General features: G+C 35.7%; 2 protein-coding genes and 19 non-coding genes across 22 annotated transcripts; 20 read left to right on the top strand and 1 right to left on the bottom strand.

Moving 5' to 3' along the window:
- Window positions 1–249: 249 nt before the first annotated feature.
- On the bottom strand, window positions 250–2,796 carry LOC147941275 (uncharacterized). The gene is made up of 5 exons (XM_087458452.1): window positions 2,075–2,796; window positions 1,521–1,650; window positions 1,145–1,435; window positions 796–1,032; window positions 250–597 (listed from the first exon to the last, which is right to left on the bottom strand). The coding sequence occupies exons 1-5, from the start codon at window positions 2,794–2,796 to the stop codon at window positions 256–258; spliced, it is 1,722 nt and encodes a 573-aa protein (XP_087314578.1). The 3' UTR covers window positions 250–255.
- Window positions 2,797–5,560: 2,764 nt separating this feature from the next.
- Window positions 5,561–5,645, top strand: TRNAY-GUA (transfer RNA tyrosine (anticodon GUA)). The gene is given in 2 exon segments: window positions 5,561–5,597; window positions 5,610–5,645. It is a non-coding gene; the product is annotated as a tRNA-Tyr (tRNA).
- Window positions 5,646–6,329: 684 nt separating this feature from the next.
- On the top strand, window positions 6,330–6,411 carry TRNAS-AGA (transfer RNA serine (anticodon AGA)). Its single transcript has one exon. It is a non-coding gene; the product is annotated as a tRNA-Ser (tRNA).
- A 242-nt stretch (window positions 6,412–6,653) lies between these two features.
- TRNAY-GUA (transfer RNA tyrosine (anticodon GUA)) lies at window positions 6,654–6,738 on the top strand. The gene is given in 2 exon segments: window positions 6,654–6,690; window positions 6,703–6,738. It is a non-coding gene; the product is annotated as a tRNA-Tyr (tRNA).
- A 105-nt stretch (window positions 6,739–6,843) lies between these two features.
- Window positions 6,844–6,928, top strand: TRNAY-GUA (transfer RNA tyrosine (anticodon GUA)). Its single transcript is given in 2 exon segments — window positions 6,844–6,880; window positions 6,893–6,928. It is a non-coding gene; the product is annotated as a tRNA-Tyr (tRNA).
- Window positions 6,929–7,612: 684 nt separating this feature from the next.
- Window positions 7,613–7,694, top strand: TRNAS-AGA (transfer RNA serine (anticodon AGA)). Its single transcript has one exon. It is a non-coding gene; the product is annotated as a tRNA-Ser (tRNA).
- A 241-nt stretch (window positions 7,695–7,935) lies between these two features.
- TRNAY-GUA (transfer RNA tyrosine (anticodon GUA)) lies at window positions 7,936–8,020 on the top strand. The gene is given in 2 exon segments: window positions 7,936–7,972; window positions 7,985–8,020. It is a non-coding gene; the product is annotated as a tRNA-Tyr (tRNA).
- An 876-nt stretch (window positions 8,021–8,896) lies between these two features.
- TRNAS-AGA (transfer RNA serine (anticodon AGA)) lies at window positions 8,897–8,978 on the top strand. The gene has a single exon. It is a non-coding gene; the product is annotated as a tRNA-Ser (tRNA).
- A 241-nt stretch (window positions 8,979–9,219) lies between these two features.
- TRNAY-GUA (transfer RNA tyrosine (anticodon GUA)) lies at window positions 9,220–9,304 on the top strand. The gene is given in 2 exon segments: window positions 9,220–9,256; window positions 9,269–9,304. It is a non-coding gene; the product is annotated as a tRNA-Tyr (tRNA).
- An 876-nt stretch (window positions 9,305–10,180) lies between these two features.
- Window positions 10,181–10,262, top strand: TRNAS-AGA (transfer RNA serine (anticodon AGA)). The gene has a single exon. It is a non-coding gene; the product is annotated as a tRNA-Ser (tRNA).
- Window positions 10,263–10,503: 241 nt separating this feature from the next.
- On the top strand, window positions 10,504–10,588 carry TRNAY-GUA (transfer RNA tyrosine (anticodon GUA)). The gene is given in 2 exon segments: window positions 10,504–10,540; window positions 10,553–10,588. It is a non-coding gene; the product is annotated as a tRNA-Tyr (tRNA).
- Window positions 10,589–11,464: 876 nt separating this feature from the next.
- TRNAS-AGA (transfer RNA serine (anticodon AGA)) lies at window positions 11,465–11,546 on the top strand. Its single transcript has one exon. It is a non-coding gene; the product is annotated as a tRNA-Ser (tRNA).
- Window positions 11,547–11,787: 241 nt separating this feature from the next.
- On the top strand, window positions 11,788–11,872 carry TRNAY-GUA (transfer RNA tyrosine (anticodon GUA)). Its single transcript is given in 2 exon segments — window positions 11,788–11,824; window positions 11,837–11,872. It is a non-coding gene; the product is annotated as a tRNA-Tyr (tRNA).
- Window positions 11,873–11,977: 105 nt separating this feature from the next.
- On the top strand, window positions 11,978–12,062 carry TRNAY-GUA (transfer RNA tyrosine (anticodon GUA)). The gene is given in 2 exon segments: window positions 11,978–12,014; window positions 12,027–12,062. It is a non-coding gene; the product is annotated as a tRNA-Tyr (tRNA).
- Window positions 12,063–12,748: 686 nt separating this feature from the next.
- On the top strand, window positions 12,749–12,830 carry TRNAS-AGA (transfer RNA serine (anticodon AGA)). Its single transcript has one exon. It is a non-coding gene; the product is annotated as a tRNA-Ser (tRNA).
- A 241-nt stretch (window positions 12,831–13,071) lies between these two features.
- TRNAY-GUA (transfer RNA tyrosine (anticodon GUA)) lies at window positions 13,072–13,156 on the top strand. Its single transcript is given in 2 exon segments — window positions 13,072–13,108; window positions 13,121–13,156. It is a non-coding gene; the product is annotated as a tRNA-Tyr (tRNA).
- A 105-nt stretch (window positions 13,157–13,261) lies between these two features.
- Window positions 13,262–13,346, top strand: TRNAY-GUA (transfer RNA tyrosine (anticodon GUA)). Its single transcript is given in 2 exon segments — window positions 13,262–13,298; window positions 13,311–13,346. It is a non-coding gene; the product is annotated as a tRNA-Tyr (tRNA).
- Window positions 13,347–14,032: 686 nt separating this feature from the next.
- TRNAS-AGA (transfer RNA serine (anticodon AGA)) lies at window positions 14,033–14,114 on the top strand. Its single transcript has one exon. It is a non-coding gene; the product is annotated as a tRNA-Ser (tRNA).
- Window positions 14,115–14,355: 241 nt separating this feature from the next.
- Window positions 14,356–14,440, top strand: TRNAY-GUA (transfer RNA tyrosine (anticodon GUA)). Its single transcript is given in 2 exon segments — window positions 14,356–14,392; window positions 14,405–14,440. It is a non-coding gene; the product is annotated as a tRNA-Tyr (tRNA).
- Window positions 14,441–15,316: 876 nt separating this feature from the next.
- TRNAS-AGA (transfer RNA serine (anticodon AGA)) lies at window positions 15,317–15,398 on the top strand. Its single transcript has one exon. It is a non-coding gene; the product is annotated as a tRNA-Ser (tRNA).
- A 962-nt stretch (window positions 15,399–16,360) lies between these two features.
- LOC104701091 (uncharacterized) lies at window positions 16,361–17,558 on the top strand. 2 transcript variants are annotated; one of them, XM_010416722.3, is made up of 3 exons: window positions 16,361–16,543; window positions 16,751–16,902; window positions 17,138–17,558. In XM_010416722.3, the coding sequence occupies exons 2-3, from the start codon at window positions 16,755–16,757 to the stop codon at window positions 17,299–17,301; spliced, it is 312 nt and encodes a 103-aa protein (XP_010415024.1). In that variant the 5' UTR covers window positions 16,361–16,543; window positions 16,751–16,754; the 3' UTR covers window positions 17,302–17,558. The 2 variants fall into 2 exon arrangements, with proteins under 2 accessions (XP_010415024.1, XP_010415025.1); XM_010416723.3 differs by having other exon boundaries at window positions 16,405–16,551.
- The last annotated feature ends 740 nt before the right edge of the window (window positions 17,559–18,298 follow it).

The raw sequence follows: 18,298 nt of genomic DNA on the forward strand, positions 1-18,298 counted from the left end.
ATATAATAAACCTGTTTTATCTATCAAATTTGGAATGAATCACAATAAATTAAAATTGAAAACCAAATTACCACAAAAGATATCATAATCATTCATTAAACATAAAGATTAGCATAATCATTGTATTAACCAAAAAGATCATCCTAAAGCAAAAACAAGTAAAAAGTCTCAAACAAGCAATTCATGTTTTTTTAGCAAAGACAATGTTTAGAACTTAGTAAGTGGATAAAGGGGATGTGGTGGCTGGTGTTGTGTCTAACTTGGTGGCTGGTGAGTACCTGACACGGTGGCTGGTGGTATGTTGTCTTCAGGTGTGGTTGCTGGTGTTGTTGCTGGTACTCTTGGTCGCAAGGAAGCAATAATAGTATCATATGTTGGATCTTTCTCTTTCACGTAGATGAGAAGCTCTCGATGCTCCTGCTCACGTCGGGCATTCTCAGCATCTAGATGAGCTATCTTCTTGCGAAGTTGTTCATGAAGCTCGTGAAGTGATGGTGGAGAAGATTCTGCATAGCTCTCCTTCCTTTTCCCTTTCCTTAGTGTCTCAACAAGAGATCCAAGACCAAAAAGGTTTCCCTTCTCATCTGTTTGAGTACACTAAAACAAAGAAAAACATCAAGGTTAGAAACAAGTCTTAAGAAATCAAAATGCTCAGCAAATAAAGAAACCATGCGGATTAAGAAAACTAAAATATGGATTAAGAAAGGAAAATACTCATTCCTTTCATCAAAATAAAGAAAGTTACCATTAAGAATAATCATACACACTCATCAAAATAAAGAAACTAAGAGTTACCTTACGAAAGATATCATTCTTTTCATCAATGCTGAGAGTACGATGAGTTGAACGTTCAGAAGAATTCCCTGAATTTTCTGGACCATCATCGTCCACTTCACACAGTCTCTCCTCTAATGTTTTCTCATAAGTCTCAGCTACTTGTTTAGCTTTTTGATCAACAAACGATCCGTCAGCTCGAGTATGTGTCTTCATGAACACTTCAGCAAATGATACCGGACGGCCCAATTCTTCTTCCTACAAAGAAATTGTGAAATGTTAAAATCATGGAAACAAGGTGTTTAGAGTGTTATAATCATGGAAGCAAGGTGTTTAGGGTGTTAAAATCATGGAAGCAATGTTAAATTACCATTTCTTGATGAACTTGCACATATGATTTCTGACCGGCAAGGTGTTTGTGGACTCCAAGACCACCACGATCGGAGTTTCTGCACTGCGAGGCATTTGAGCTCCTCTCCATTACATCAGGTTCGTTCCAATGATCACACATCTCAGCCCGCAGTTCTGCACTGGTGATCCAAACAGGTTGTTTACCACTGCTTTTAGCTTGACTAACAATGCCTTTCATTCGCTTCTTGGCTATCTTTAAGAACCCCTCTCTAACAAGCTCAGTAATCCCAGTATCCCAATAGAACTTCCGCTACATATTACAATTGAGTTAAGTTAGTGATGATACTAAGTCAGTTATGAGAGATAATAAAACTTTGAAAGCTATAAGACATTACCGCAAATGTCCTGAAATATCTCTCTTGAATGGGTTTAGGAGTAACCTTCCAGCTGTAGTAAGGACCATCAAATTTCCTTCTAAATATTCCAGAGATCACCCGAGAAATTTTTCCTTTGTGTCTGTTAAACCTGTCACAAAACAAACACAATCAGTCTTAACCAATCAAACACAACCTCTAACTTAATCAACAAAACAATCAATCTCAACCTTCCACTAAGAGCAAAGAGAACAATCTCAATCTCAATCTCAAAACAAAACAAACAATCTCAATCTCAATCTCAACTTAATCAACAAAACAAACAATCTCAAAACAAAACAATCAATCGCAACCTACCAAACAATAAAACACAACCTCTAACTTAATCAAACAAAACAATCAATCTCAACTTAATCAACAAAACAAACAATCTCAATCTCAAAACAAACAGTCAATCGCAACCTACCAAACAATAAAACACAACCTCTAACTTAATCAAACAAAGTAGTCTTTCATTAAACCTAATCAAACAAAAACAAAGTCTCAACCTAACTCTAAGAGCAAAAAGAAATTACCATAGAGTCTCAATGTCGGGGATGGGATCGACAGACAGGACTGGGAGATGTTGTCGGCCTGGAAGAGCTAGCAGAACATCTAACAAAGCTTGGTAGTCTTGTTCGGCCGGATTAGGAATAGGGTTTTCTTCTTCGGCAGGATTGGGATTAGGGTTTTCTTCTTCGTAATCCTCTTCCATGTTTAGGTCTGGTTGTTCTTGTATGATTGGAGGAACAGGAGGCGGTGGTTGAGGAGCAAGAACTGGTACTTGAGAACCAACCCGCGGTGGTTGAGAACCAACCCGCGGTGGTTGAGAACCAACCCGCGGTGGGGGAGAACCAATCCGCAGTGGTGGAGAAGCAACCCACGGTGGTTGAGAAGCAGGAGGCGATTGTTGTGTCCTCGGCGGAAACTGGGACGGCATAGTTCTATATGAATTAGTCACGGACTGAGAGCCTGATGGATTCGAGGAGTGAGACGACGTTCCGACACCACTTCGACCTCCGCGTGAAGTCGCACCATTCGAGGCGTGATTAACCGCGGCAGAACTGGGTTCCCTCGCACCATTGGAGGCCTGATTAACTGCGGCAGAACTGGGTTCCCTCGCACCATTGGAGGCCTGATTAACTGTGGCAGAACTGGGTTCCCTCGCACCATTGTAAACCCTAACACCTCCAGTGGATCTGCCTCCGCGACCCCTAACACCTCTAGCGGATTTGCCTCCGCGACCCCTACCAGCCATTAGAGAGAGTTGAGAAAGAGGAGAGATTTGAGAGAAGAAGAGGAGAGATTTGATCGATTGAGAGGACAAGAGGAGAGATTCGAGAGGAGAAAGAAGAGAGAGTTGAAAGGTTTTCGACACTTAGTGAAAATAGAAAGAGAGAAAGAAGAGAGCTTGTTGTGTTCTTTGCCTAGTAATTAACGAAGAGGAGTCGCAAAGTGGTCGCAAAAGAGACACATACTAAAAAAAGGGGGGGAATATTACGCGCCTAAAACTTGGCAAAAAATAATAAAGTGGTCAAATAGAGTAACACAATGGTCACAGAAGAGTAGCGACATCGTCGCAAATTTAGTAGCAAGGTAGTCGCAAAAAACAAGAGTCGCAAATTGAGTAACAAGTTAGTCGCAACTTGTTACTCTACTGTGACTCTCCGACTTTAGTCACAATACAAATTTTTGGAATCTATCATTTTTGCACAATTCTATTGATATCAATCAACAATATGGACTCATGATTGTCTTATAGAGTATATGGAATAGTTTATGACCTTTAAATATTGTTTTCATATCTTTTTTTTGCAATTTTCATAAAATTACAAACCTTCTTATGAAATAACATGTATACTCTTTACAATGATTTAGATATTATGAATTTTTTGTGTCTAAATACTAAAATGGAAAGCTTTGACAAAGTTTATATGACTGATATTGATCAATTCAGAGTGGAAATGTGTATAGAAACATGTTAACATTTCTCTAATGTGAAATTTCAAATTCAACAAATCGAGAGTTGCTAAGGAGTCCCAAACCAGTATCTAATTCAGGTGTTAGACGCTAAACAGTCGCAAAAGAGTATCTAGTTCAGGTGTTAGACGCTAAACAGTCGCAAAAGTAGTTGCGACATCGTCGCAAATTTAGTAGCAAGGTAGTCGCAAAAAGCAAGAGTCGCAAATTGAGTAACAAGTTAGTCGCAACTTGTTACTCTACTGTGACTCTCCGACTTTAGTCACAATACAAATTTTTGGAATCTATCATTTTTGCACAATTCTATTGATATCAATCAACAATATGGACTCATGATTGTCTTATAGAGTATATGGAATAGTTTATGACCTTTAAATATTGTTTTCATATCTTTGTTTTGCAATTTTCATAAAATTACAAACCTTCTTATGAAATAACATGTATACTCTTTACAATGATTTAGATATTATGAATTTTTTGTGTCTAAATACTAAAATGGAAAGCTTTGAAAAAGTTTATATGACTGATATTGATCAATTCAGAGTGGAAATGTGTATAGAAACATGTTAACATTTCTCTAATGTGAAATTTCAAATTCAACAAATCGAGAGTTGCTAAGGAGTCGCAAACCAGTATCTAATTCAGGTGTTAGACGCTAAACAGTCGCAAAATAGTATCTAGTTCAGGTGTTAGACGCTAAACAGTCGCAAAAGTAGTTGCGACATCGTCGCAAATTTAGTAGCAAGGTAGTCGCAAAAAGCAAGAGTCGCAAATTGAGTAACAAGTTAGTCGCAACTTGTTACTCTACTGTGACTCTCCGACTTTAGTCACAATACAAATTTTTGGAATCTATCATTTTTGCACAATTCTATTGATATCAATCAACAATATGGACTCATGATTGTCTTATAGAGTATATGGAATAGTTTATGACCTTTAAATATTGTTTTCATATCTTTGTTTTGCAATTTTCATAAAATTAAACCTTCTTATGAAATAACATGTATACTCTGTACAATGATTTAGATATTATGAATTTTTTGTGTCTAAATACTAAAATGGAAAGCTTTGACAAAGTTTATATGACTGATATTGATCAATTCAAAGTGGAAATGTGTATAGAAACATGTTAACATTTCTCTAATGTGAAATTTCAAATTCAACAAATCGAGAGTTGCTAAGGAGTCGCAAACCAGTATCTAATTCAGGTGTTAGACGCTAAACAGTCGCAAAAGTGGTTGCAAATAAGTCGCACATGTCGTAGCACCTTCGTCGCAAAAAATAGGAGTTAGCAAGTTATCGATAAATAAACTTGTGACCGGAGTATAAGTTGCAAAATCGATGCTAATTTGTGACTCTTTGTTTTTTATAAATTACTGTCACTGAACAGTCTCAAATTGCGATTGTGTTGCGACTATAATGTTTCCGTCGTAAAAGTGCGACTGTTTTGCTTCGTCTGTAAATTTCGTCGGGAAACAGTCGTAAATGAATCGCTAAGTGGTCGCTATTTTTTACGACTGAATTAAGAGTCACAATTGGTAGTCGCTAAATGCAGGTTTTCTTGTAGTGATGTGGGCTTTGCCCGCGCAGGTTCGAATCCTGCCGTTCACGTTTTCATTTATTGTGCGTGTAAGTTCTAAAATTGTGTATTGTTGGATTATAGAGTTTTTAATGGTTTTCCGTCATGTAATTATAATGTAAAATATAATTGTGATATGAAAATGCAACACAACATGACAACGTTAAATATACTAATTAACTCACCTTTTTCTACTACTCCTCTACATACTTTCCAAATCCATTAGAAGTACTATGTCGAATCCTCTACATGCGCATAATCTTATAATAAAAACCGACCTTAGCTCAGTTGGTAGAGCGGAGGGCTGTAGTAGACGCAGATTATCCTTAGGTCACTGTTTCGAATCCAGTAGGTCGGATCTTATGGGCTAAAGCCTTTTTCATTTCGTGTATTCTAAACTTATGAAAATCTTTCTGTTCATAGATTATTTAGAAAAGTACACACGAATGAAGTATAATACAATCCGACCTTAGCTCAGTTGGTAGAGCGGAGGACTGTAGTTGAAGCAGAATATCCTTAGGTCACTGGTTCGAATCCGGTAGGTCGGAATTTTCTCCCATATGTTGGGTTTTTATAGCATTGTGACCTTTACTCTTTTTTGAATATTGGATCTAACCAATGCACGCTGGCAAGAAAAATAGGACTTAAACAAAAGCTTTTGATCGCATTCTTTTTTTACTCGATTGGTATGTTTTAAGTTTATACAATTGTGATAGCATAAGAAATGATTTTATAGTACACTAAGTAAAAAAATACTTTGAGCTTTCCTCTATTCTATGCTTTAAAAACCCATATGATCATAGTGTTTTTGAAAGATCAAATTAAAGTTGTATATGAACAATTATATTTAAAGGCTCGTGGCTAGTGCTTACGAATCGTCAACGTTCCTACAAGCGTAGTGAAGAACCCTTTGCCACTTTCTTCCACGATTTGTATGCCTTAATTTTCCAATAATATAAACAATCATAGCCCACATCTACGTATTACATGCAGATAGATAAGTAGATGTAAAATACATCAACAAAGGAACTCTTCAAAAAATTTGTTTTCGAATTCAGAAAATGTATTATGATTCTTGAAACATAAAGAGAGCCGAGCAAGCGTTGTGGTTTTCATATTCTTAACTATATTATGAATCGAGTGAGTCATGCTTAGACTAATCCACAATTCTCACTGTACACCAGCATTTATGAAAGAGAATAGTATATGGATAGGTCTATTTTTGTATAAGAGTGGATGTGCCGGAGTGGTTATCGGGCATGACTAGAAATCATGTGGGCTTTGCCCGCGCAGGTTCGAATCCTGCTGTTCACGTTTTCATTTATTGTGCGTGTAAGTTCTAAAATTGTGTATTGTTGGGTTATAGAGGTTTTATTGGTTTTCCGCCATGTAATTTTAATGTAAAATATAATTGTGATATGAAAATGCAACACAACATGACAACGTTAAATATACTAATTAACTCACCTTTTTTCTACTACTCCTCTACATACTTTCCAAATCCATTAGAAGTACTATGTCGGATAATCTACATGCGCATAATCTTATAATAAAAACCGACCTTAGCTCAGTTGGTAGAGCGGAGGACTGTAGTAGACGCAGATTATCCTTAGGTCACTGGTTCGAATCCGGTAGGTCGGATCTTATGGGCTAAAGCCTTTTTCATTTCGTGTATTCTAAACTTATGAAAATCTTTGTGTTCATAGATTATTTAGAAAAGTACACACGAATCAAGTATAATACAATCCGACCTTAGCTCAGTTGGTAGAGCGGAGGACTGTAGTTGAAGCAGAATATCCTTAGGTCACTGGTTCGAATCCGGTAGGTCGGAATTTTCTCCCATATGTTGGGTTTTTATAGCATTGTGACCTTTACTCTTTTTTGAATATTGGATCTAACCAATGCACGCTGGCAAGAAAAACAGGACTTAAACAAAAGCTTTTGATCGCATTCTTTTTTTACTCGATTGGTATGTTTTAAGTTTATACAATTGTGATAGCATACAAAATGATTTTATAGTACACTAAGTAAAAAAATACTTTGAGCTTCCCTCTATTCTATGCTTTAAAAACCCATATGATCATAGTGTTTTTGAAAGATCAAATTAAAGTTGTATATGAACAATTATATTTAAAGGCTCGTGGCTAGTGCTTACGAATCGTCAACGTTCCTACAAGCGTAGTGAAGAACCCTTTGCCACTTTCTTCCACGATTTGTATGCCTTAATTTTCCAATAATATAAACAATCATAGCCCACATCTACGTATTACATGCAGATAGATAAGTAGATGTAAAATACATCAACAAAGGAACTCTTCAAAAAAATTGTTTTCGAATTCAGAAAATGTATTATGATTCTTGAAACATAAAGAGAGCCGAGCAAGCGTTGTGGTTTTCATATTCTTAACTATATTATAAATCGAGTGAATCATGCTTAGACTAATCCACAATTCTCACTGTACACCAGCATTTATGAAAGAGAATAGTATATGGATAGGTCTATTTTTGTATAAGAGTGGATGTGCCGGAGTGGTTATCGGGCATGACTAGAAATCATGTGGGCTTTGCCCGCGCAGGTTCGAATCCTGCTGTTCACGTTTTCATTTATTGTGCGTGTAAGTTCTAAAATTGTGTATTGTTGGATTATAGAGCTTTTAATGGTTTTCCGTCATGTAATTTTAATGTAAAATATAATTGTGATATGAAAATGCAACACAACATGACAACGTTAAATATACTAATTAACTCACCTTTTTCTACTACTCCTCTACATACTTTCCAAATCCATTAGAAGCACTATGTCGAATCATCTACATGCGCATAATCTTATAATAAAAACCGACCTTAGCTCAGTTGGTAGAGCGGAGGACTGTAGTAGACGCAGATTATCCTTAGGTCACTGGTTCGAATCCGGTAGGTCGGATCTTATGGGCTAAAGCCTTTTTCATTTCGTGTATTTTAAACTTATGAAAATCTTTGTGTTCATAGATTATTTAGAAAAGTACACACGAATCAAGTATAATACCATCCGACCTTAGCTCAGTTGGTAGAGTGGAGGACTGTAGTTGAAGCAGAATATCCTTAGGTCACTGGTTCGAATCCGGTAGGTCTGAATTTTCTCCCATATGTTGGGTTTTTATAGCGTTGTGACCTTTACTCTTTTTTGAATATTGGATCTAACCAATGCACGCTGGCAAGAAAAATAGGACTTAAACAAAAGCTTTTGATCACATTCTTTTTTTACTCGATTGGTATGTTTTAGGTTTATACAATTGTGATAGCATACGAAATGATTTTATAGTACACTAAGTAAAAAAATACTTTGAGCTTGTTCCTCTATTCTATGGTTTAAAAACCCATATGATCATAGTGTTTTTGAAAGATCAAATTAAAGTTGTATATGAACAATTATATTTAAAGGCTCGTGGCTAGTGCTTACGAATCGTCAACGTTCCTACAAGCGTAGTGAAGAACCCTTTGCCACTTTCTTCCACGATTTGTATGCCTTAATTTTCCAATAATATAAACAATCATAGCCCACATCTACGTATTACATGCAGATAGATAAGTAGATGTAAAATACATCAACAAGGGAACTCTTCAAAAAAATTGTTTTCGAATTCAGAAAATGTATTATGATTCTTGAAACATAAAGAGAGCCGAGCAAGCGTTGTGGTTTTCATATTCTTATCTATATTATAAATCGAGTGAGTCATGCTTAGACTAATCCACAATTCTCACTGTACACCAGCATTTATGAAAGAGAATAGTATATGGATAGGTCTATTTTTGTATAAGAGTGGACGTGCCGGAGTGGTTATCCGGCAAGACTAGAAATCATGTGGGCTTTGCCCGCGCAGGTTCGAATCCTGCCGTTCACGTTTTCATTTATTGTGCGTGTAAGTTCTAAAATTGTGTATTGTTGGATTATAGAGCTTTTAATGGTTTTCCGTCATGTAATTTTAATGTAAAATATAATTGTGATATGAAAATGCAACACAACATGACAACGTTAAATATACTAATTAACTCACCTTTTTCTACTACTCCTCTACATACTTTCCAAATCCATTAGAAGTACTATGTCGAATCATCTACATGCGCATAATCTTATAATAAAAACCGACCTTAGCTCAGTTGGTAGAGCGGAGGACTGTAGTAGACGCAGATTATCCTTAGGTCACTGGTTCGAATCCGGTAGGTCGGATCTTATGGGCTAAAGCCTTTTGAATTTCGTGTATTTTAAACTTATGAAAATCTTTGTGTTCATAGATTATTTAGAAAAGTACACACGAATCAAGTATAATACCATCCGACCTTAGCTCAGTTGGTAGAGCGGAGGACTGTAGTTGAAGCAGAATATCCTTAGGTCACTGGTTCGAATCCGGTAGGTCTGAATTTTCTCCCATATGTTGGGTTTTTATAGCGTTGTGACCTTTACTCTTTTTTGAATATTGGATCTAACCAATGCACGCTGGCAAGAAAAATAGGACTTAAACAAAAGCTTTTGATCGCATTCTTTTTTTACTCGATTGGTATGTTTTAGGTTTATACAATTGTGATAGCATACGAAATGATTTTATAGTACACTAAGTAAAAAAATACTTTGAGCTTTTTCCTCTATTCTATGGTTTAAAAACCCATATGATCATAGTGTTTTTGAAAGATCAAATTAAAGTTGTATATGAACAATTATATTTAAAGGCTCGTGGCTAGTGCTTACGAATCGTCAACGTTCCTACAAGCGTAGTGAAGAACCCTTTGCCACTTTCTTCCACGATTTGTATGCCTTAATTTTCCAATAATATAAACAATCATAGCCCACATCTACGTATTACATGCAGATAGATAAGTAGATGTAAAATACATCAACAAGGGAACTCTTCAAAAAAATTGTTTTCGAATTCAGAAAATGTATTATGATTCTTGAAACATAAAGAGAGCCGAGCAAGCGTTGTGGTTTTCATATTCTTATCTATATTATAAATCGAGTGAGTCATGCTTAGACTAATCCACAATTCTCACTGTACACCAGCATTTATGAAAGAGAATAGTATATGGATAGGTCTATTTTTGTATAAGAGTGGACGTGCCGAAGTGGTTATCCGGCATGACTAGAAATCATGTGGACTTTGCCCGCGCAGGTTCGAATCCTGCCGTTCACGTTTTCATTTATTGTGCGTGTAAGTTCTAAAATTGTGTATTGTTGGATTATAGAGCTTTTAATGGTTTTCCGTCATGTAATTTTAATGTAAAATATAATTGTGATATGAAAATGCAACACAACATGACAACGTTAAATATACTAATTAACTCACCTTTTTCTACTACTCCTCTACATACTTTCCAAATCCATTAGAAGTACTATGTCGAATCATCTACATGCGCATTATCTTATAATAAAAACCGACCTTAGCTCAGTTGGTAGAGCGGAGGACTGTAGTAGACGCAGATTATCCTTAGGTCACTGGTTCGAATCCGGTAGGTCGGATCTTATGGGCTAAAGCCTTTTGAATTTCGTGTATTTTAAACTTATGAAAATCTTTGTGTTCATAGATTATTTAGAAAAGTACACACGAATCAAGTATAATACCATCCGACCTTAGCTCAGTTGGTAGAGCGGAGGACTGTAGTTGAAGCAGAATATCCTTAGGTCACTGGTTCGAATCCGGTAGGTCTGAATTTTCTCCCATATGTTGGGTTTTTATAGCGTTGTGACCTTTACTCTTTTTTGAATATTGGATCTAACCAATGCACGCTGGCAAGAAAAATAGGACTTAAACAAAAGCTTTTGATCGCATTCTTTTTTTACTCGATTGGTATGTTTTAGGTTTATACAATTGTGATAGCATACGAAATGATTTTATAGTACACTAAGTAAAAAAATACTTTGAGCTTTTTCCTCTATTCTATGGTTTAAAAACCCATATGATCATAGTGTTTTTGAAAGATCAAATTAAAGTTGTATATGAACAATTATATTTAAAGGCTCGTGGCTAGTGCTTACGAATCGTCAACGTTCCTACAAGCGTAGTGAAGAACCCTTTGCCACTTTCTTCCACGATTTGTATGCCTTAATTTTCCAATAATATAAACAATCATAGCCCACATCTACGTATTACATGCAGATAGATAAGTAGATGTAAAATACATCAACAAGGGAACTCTTCAAAAAAATTGTTTTCGAATTCAGAAAATGTATTATGATTCTTGAAACATAAAGAGAGCCGAGCAAGCGTTGTGGTTTTCATATTCTTATCTATATTATAAATCGAGTGAGTCATGCTTAGACTAATCCACAATTATCACTGTACACCAGCATTTATGAAAGAGAATAGTATATGGATAGGTCTATTTTTGTATAAGAGTGGACGTGCCGAAGTGGTTATCCGGCATGACTAGAAATCATGTGGACTTTGCCCGCGCAGGTTCGAATCCTGCCGTTCACGTTTTCATTTATTGTGCGTGTAAGTTCTAAAATTGTGTATTGTTGGATTATAGAGCTTTTAATGGTTTTCCGTCATGTAATTTTAATGTAAAATATAATTGTGATATGAAAATGCAACACAACATGACAACGTTAAATATACTAATTAACTCACCTTTTTCTACTACTCCTCTACATACTTTCCAAATCCATTAGAAGTACTATGTCGAATCATCTACATGCGCATTATCTTATAATAAAAACCGACCTTAGCTCAGTTGGTAGAGCGGAGGACTGTAGTAGACGCAGATTATCCTTAGGTCACTGGTTCGAATCCGGTAGGTCGGATCTTATGGGCTAAAGCCTTTTTCATTTCGTGTATTTTAAACTTATGAAAATCTTTGTGTTCATAGATTATTTAGAAAAGTACACACGAATCAAGTATAATACCATCCGACCTTAGCTCAGTTGGTAGAGCGGAGGACTGTAGTTGAAGCAGAATATCCTTAGGTCACTGGTTCGAATCCGGTAGGTCGGAATTTTCTCCCATATGTTGGGTTTTTATAGCGTTGTGACCTTTACTCTTTTTTGAATATTGGATCTAACCAATGCACGCTGGCAAGAAAAATAGAACTTAAACAAAAGCTTTTGATCGCATTCTTTTTTTACTCGATTGGTATGTTTTAGGTTTATACAATTGTGATAGCATAAGAAATGATTTTATAGTACACTAAGTAAAAAAATACTTTGAGCTTTTTCCTCTATTCTATGGTTTAAAAACCCATATGATCATAGTGTTTTTTAAAGATCAAATTAAAGTTGTATATGAACAATTATATTTAAAGGGTCGTGGCTAGTGCTTACGAATCGTCAACGTTCCTACAAGCGTAGTGAAGAACCCTTTGCCACTTTCTTCCACGATTTGTATGCCTTAATTTTCCAATAATATAAACAATCATAGCCCACATCTACGTATTACATGCAGATAGATAAGTAGATGTAAAATACATCAACAAGGGAACTCTTCAAAAAAATTGTTTTCGAATTCAGAAAATGTATTATGATTCTTGAAACATAAAGAGAGCCGAGCAAGCGTTGTGGTTTTCATATTCTTATCTATATTATAAATCGAGTGAGTCATGTTTAGACTAATCCACAATTCTCACTGTACACCAGCATTTATGAAAGAGAATAGTATATGGATAGGTCTATTTTTGTATAAGAGTGGACGTGCCGGAGTGGTTATCCGGCATGACTAGAAATCATGTGGACTTTGCCCGCGCAGGTTCGAATCCTGCCGTTCACGTTTTCATTTATTGTGCGTGTAAGTTCTAAAATTGTGTATTGTTGGATTATAGAGCTTTTAATGGTTTTCCGTCATGTAATTTTAATGTAAAATATAATTGTGATATGAAAATGCAACACAACATGACAACGTTAAATATACTAATTAACTCACCTTTTTCTACTACTCCTCTACATACTTTCCAAATCCATTAGAAGTACTATGTCGAATCATCTACATGCGCATTATCTTATAATAAAAACCGACCTTAGCTCAGTTGGTAGAGCGGAGGACTGTAGTAGACGCAGATTATCCTTAGGTCACTGGTTCGAATCCGGTAGGTCGGATCTTATGGGCTAAAGCCTTTTTCATTTCGTGTATTTTAAACTTATGAAAATCTTTGTGTTCATAGATTATTTAGAAAAGTACACACGAATCAAGTATAATACCATCCGACCTTAGCTCAGTTGGTAGAGCGGAGGACTGTAGTTGAAGCAGAATATCCTTAGGTCACTGGTTCGAATCCGGTAGGTCGGAATTTTCTCCCATATGTTGGGTTTTTATAGCGTTGTGACCTTTACTCTTTTTTGAATATTGGATCTAACCAATGCACGCTGGCAAGAAAAATAGAACTTAAACAAAAGCTTTTGATCGCATTCTTTTTTTACTCGATTGGTATGTTTTAGGTTTATACAATTGTGATAGCATAAGAAATGATTTTATAGTACACTAAGTAAAAAAATACTTTGAGCTTTTTCCTCTATTCTATGGTTTAAAAACCCATATGATCATAGTGTTTTTTAAAGATCAAATTAAAGTTGTATATGAACAATTATATTTAAAGGGTCGTGGCTAGTGCTTACGAATCGTCAACGTTCCTACAAGCGTAGTGAAGAACCCTTTGCCACTTTCTTCCACGATTTGTATGCCTTAATTTTCCAATAATATAAACAATCATAGCCCACATCTACGTATTACATGCAGATAGATAAGTAGATGTAAAATACATCAACAAGGGAACTCTTCAAAAAAATTGTTTTCGAATTCAGAAAATGTATTATGATTCTTGAAACATAAAGAGAGCCGAGCAAGCGTTGTGGTTTTCATATTCTTATCAATATTATAAATCGAGTGAGTCATGCTTAGACTAATCCACAATTCTCACTGTACACCAGCATTTATGGAAGAGAATAGTATATGGATAGGTCTATTTTTGTATAAGAGTGGACGTGCCGGAGTGGTTATCCGGCATGACTAGAAATCATGTGGACTTTGCCCGCGCAGGTTCGAATCCTGCCGTTCACGTTTTCATTTATTGTGCGTGTAAGTTCTAAAATTGTGTATTGTTGGATTATAGAGCTTTTAATGGTTTTCCGTCATGTAATTTTAATGTAAAATATAATTGTGATATGAAAATGCAACACAACATGACAACGTTAAATATACTAATTAACTCACCTTTTTCTACTACTCCTCTACATACTTTCCAAATCCATTAGAAGTACTATGTCGAATCATCTACATGCGCATAATCTTATAATAAAAACCGACCTTAGCTCAGTTGGTAGAGCGGAGGACTGTAGTAGACGCAGATTATCCTTAGGTCACTGGTTCGAATCCGGTAGGTCGGATCTTATGGGCTAAAGCCTTTTGAATTTCGTGTATTTTAAACTTATGAAAATCTTTGTGTTCATAGATTATTTAGAAAAGTACACACGAATCAAGTATAATACCATCCGACCTTAGCTCAGTTGGTAGAGCGGAGGACTGTAGTTGAAGCAGAATATCCTTAGGTCACTGGTTCGAATCCGGTAGGTCTGAATTTTCTCCCATATGTTGGGTTTTTATAGCGTTGTGACCTTTACTCTTTTTTGAATATTGGATCTAACCAATGCACGCTGGCAAGAAAAATAGGACTTAAACAAAAGCTTTTGATCGCATTCTTTTTTTACTCGATTGGTATGTTTTAGGTTTATACAATTGTGATAGCATACGAAATGATTTTATAGTACACTAAGTAAAAAAATACTTTGAGCTTTTTCCTCTATTCTATGGTTTAAAAACCCATATGATCATAGTGTTTTTGAAAGATCAAATTAAAGTTGTATATGAACAATTATATTTAAAGGCTCGTGGCTAGTGCTTACGAATCGTCAACGTTCCTACAAGCGTAGTGAAGAACCCTTTGCCACTTTCTTCCACGATTTGTATGCCTTAATTTTCCAATAATATAAACAATCATAGCCCACATCTACGTATTACATGCAGATAGATAAGTAGATGTAAAATACATCAACAAGGGAACTCTTCAAAAACATTGTTTTCGAATTCAGAAAATGTATTATGGTTCTTGAAACATAAAGAGAGCCGAGCAAGCGTTGTGGTTTTCATATTCTTATCTATATTATAAATCGAGTGAGTCATGCTTAGACTAATCCACAATTCTCACTGTACACCAGCATTTATGAAAGAGAATAGTATATGGATAGGTCTATTTTTGTATAAGAGTGGACGTGCCGGAGTGGTTATCGGGCATGACTAGAAATCATGTGGGCTTTGCCCGCGCAGGTTCGAATCCTGCCGTTCACGTTTTCATTTATTGTGCGTGTAAGTTCCAAAATTGTGTATTGTTGGGTTATAGCACCGTAAGAAAGATTCCGGCTGACAACAAAATAGCACCGTAAGAAAGAGAAGGTACCAATAGCTGCATGACTCCCACTTATATTGCAATCAGCTGTCCAAATGGTACACTCAGAGGAAACATTCCCTTGGAGGCTTCGTGGAGTAAGTATGTTCATTTCATCAGCAACATTTAATATAATAATCGACCCACGACCAGTTGATCCTAGTCCTAATGAATCAAGCATTGATTGACCTTATTTGCTAGTTGCTACTAGTAGTGGACTAGTGGGATTCGATTTATATTTGTGTGATCATGTTCTGTAACAAAAAAATGGAGGATTGGAATACAAAATTGATCCGTAGGTAGATCTCCATTGAAACCCAGTTTTTTGTTTTTAGACGGAAGACGAATATAGATATGCAATGAGAACAAGACAGTAAAGAACAAAAGAGAAAAGAACGACCAATTTATTCCTGTGATTCTTTTTTTTTTTTTGTTAATGACAAATCTTACAAAATAACACCTCTAGAAGTGTGATTCTTTCATGTCAGTTTTTCAAGTACAAACGTGTTTAAAGTCTTCCAAAATTAGTGTTTTGGACTTTAAAAAAAAAACCTCTTATGTTTTGAATAACAGTTGATTTAGTATGATTTTCATAAATTATTGATTGAATAACAAGAGATTGTGAGTGATTTTGAATGATTTTATAGATATATCATATTGAATAACACAGGATTTGGTAAGTAATTTAAAAATCACAAATTGAATAACAGAGTTTCTTTTAAAAAACCAAAAATCTTCTAGATTCCAGGTTTCAATACTCTCTCTTATTGTTGAACTTAAATATTATTATTATTTTTATATTAGTTGAACTTAAATATCTTTTTGTTGTAAATAAACCGTGTATCACGTGGAACCGACCATTATTAAGACCGGTCCATTAAGATAGTTTAATAGTTAATTGGGCTTCCCATATCGGCCTTAGACACGAAGTCGCGCTAGTTAGCTTTCTCTGATTCTCTTCATCTTCTTCCGTCAGGCTTTCCGGCGACACAGCTTGAAAGAAAGAGCACTACTCATCACCGGAACGATTGAGATTCCCCTGATTCTGGTATTTTTGTACGCAAATTCATCCAATTTTAATTTCCTTTCCACTTCCTTGAATCCCAAACTATTGTGTCGATTTTCTAATTTTTGAAGTTGTCCTTTAACTGTTCGATGAAATGCTTGAGTGAGCATCTTTATCACAAAACTGAATTTATTCGTTTTTCTTATACTCAAGTTTGAGGGTTTTGTTTTGTTGTTGATGATTATATAGAGAAATGGCGTTAAGGCAGAAGTTAGGATGGTCAGAGGGAGATCTAATGAGATCAGATGCTAAGCCATGTTCAAGACTGATGCGACAAACTGCTGCCATTTTCACTGTTGGTGGAGCTATTGGTTTCTGGGTTCTCTGCAGACTTCACTATGGTAATAATATATTTCTCTCTTGTCTTATCATTGAATAGTTAGATTTGTCTGGTTAAAAGATTGGATTTTTAGACGTTTTGGGAAGCAATTGGTTTTGCCTTGTACCTATTTGCCATGGGTTCATTCTCGGGGCTGGTTTGTTTTCGTGGATTTAAGATTCCAAGGAACATAGAATAGTTGAGACAAATCTAAGATATGGGAATGTTGTCTCGTGCCATCTATGGGAAATGTGTAGGTCCTAGGATCACAGTGCCAAGGAGTCTACGGTGGGCGGGGTGCGGTGCTGTGTCTGTGAGCACATCAACTGCGATGCTTGTCCGTCTCTTCAGCCCTGAATGTGAACCACAAAACATTGCTGCCTATGATCATATCAAAACCCCTCAAGCTTCACTCCCTTAAACCATCAGTTTCTTGCTTTATCTATGATGTGTATGGATCTCATCTTTTGTACATTACGTTGCAATACATGAATTGCCACTCTTTTTTCCCATTAGAAATAATAGTGTGCATTTTTCAATGTCGACACTTTCAATATCCAATGTTCCTTTATTTTCTGGTGTTTGATGATGACTGTAGCATAATTGGATACTCTTCTATTTCCATGTAGTCTTCAACTTTATAAAGCTTTTGTTGTCAAGGGAAGACTTTTTGGTTAAGTTATTGGTTTGGTCGAACTTTCCCCTCAAACTAGTCATGGTTGTTATATATCCACACCTAGCTTGAGCTTTAGCGTGAAACAAAGCTCGCAAAAAGAATATTGAAGCAATGACTTGTGGAAATACCTGCCAGTAGAAGATGAGTAGGAGTTTGATCACCAACAAACCTAGAGATACTGAATCTCAAGCATAGTTATAATCGACATCAATATGTTTTGATTGTGAGCGAAGAGCTAGGATTTCAGTGATATATAGACAGCATATAAGTCATCGCAGTAGAATGCGACAATATCAGCCTGTGGTTGTTCAATGTTGGGACTTGGGAAAGGGCCATTTCCAACCCTTACAATTTCAAAGTGCCAATATCACAGGGAATATAACCTAACCAAGTGAATACTGCAAGCTATGGAAGATACATGTAAAGAAAGGTAAGTAAATGCTTTGACGTTCTCATGTTATGTTGCATTTTTATATCAATAACTAGCAAGTTTTTACATAACTTTTTTGTTAATGTACTATTTTAATACTAATTTTGTTAATATACTATTTTATTAATTTTAGTGATTTAGTATATAATCGCGGTATACCATACAATAATTTTTGTTTTAGACAATATTAATTAAATTAGTTTGATTCAGTATATTTTATATTGGTGTTGTTAAAATAGTAAAATGAGGATTTAACTCGTATTGAAGTATTATATTAATGACATTTTTTTTAGTATTATCAATTAATTCAAT

Source organism: Camelina sativa, chromosome 7 (genome assembly GCF_030686135.1).
Source record: "Camelina sativa cultivar CO46 ecotype springtype chromosome 7, ASM3068613v1".
NCBI lineage: Eukaryota > Viridiplantae > Streptophyta > Magnoliopsida > Brassicales > Brassicaceae > Camelina > Camelina sativa.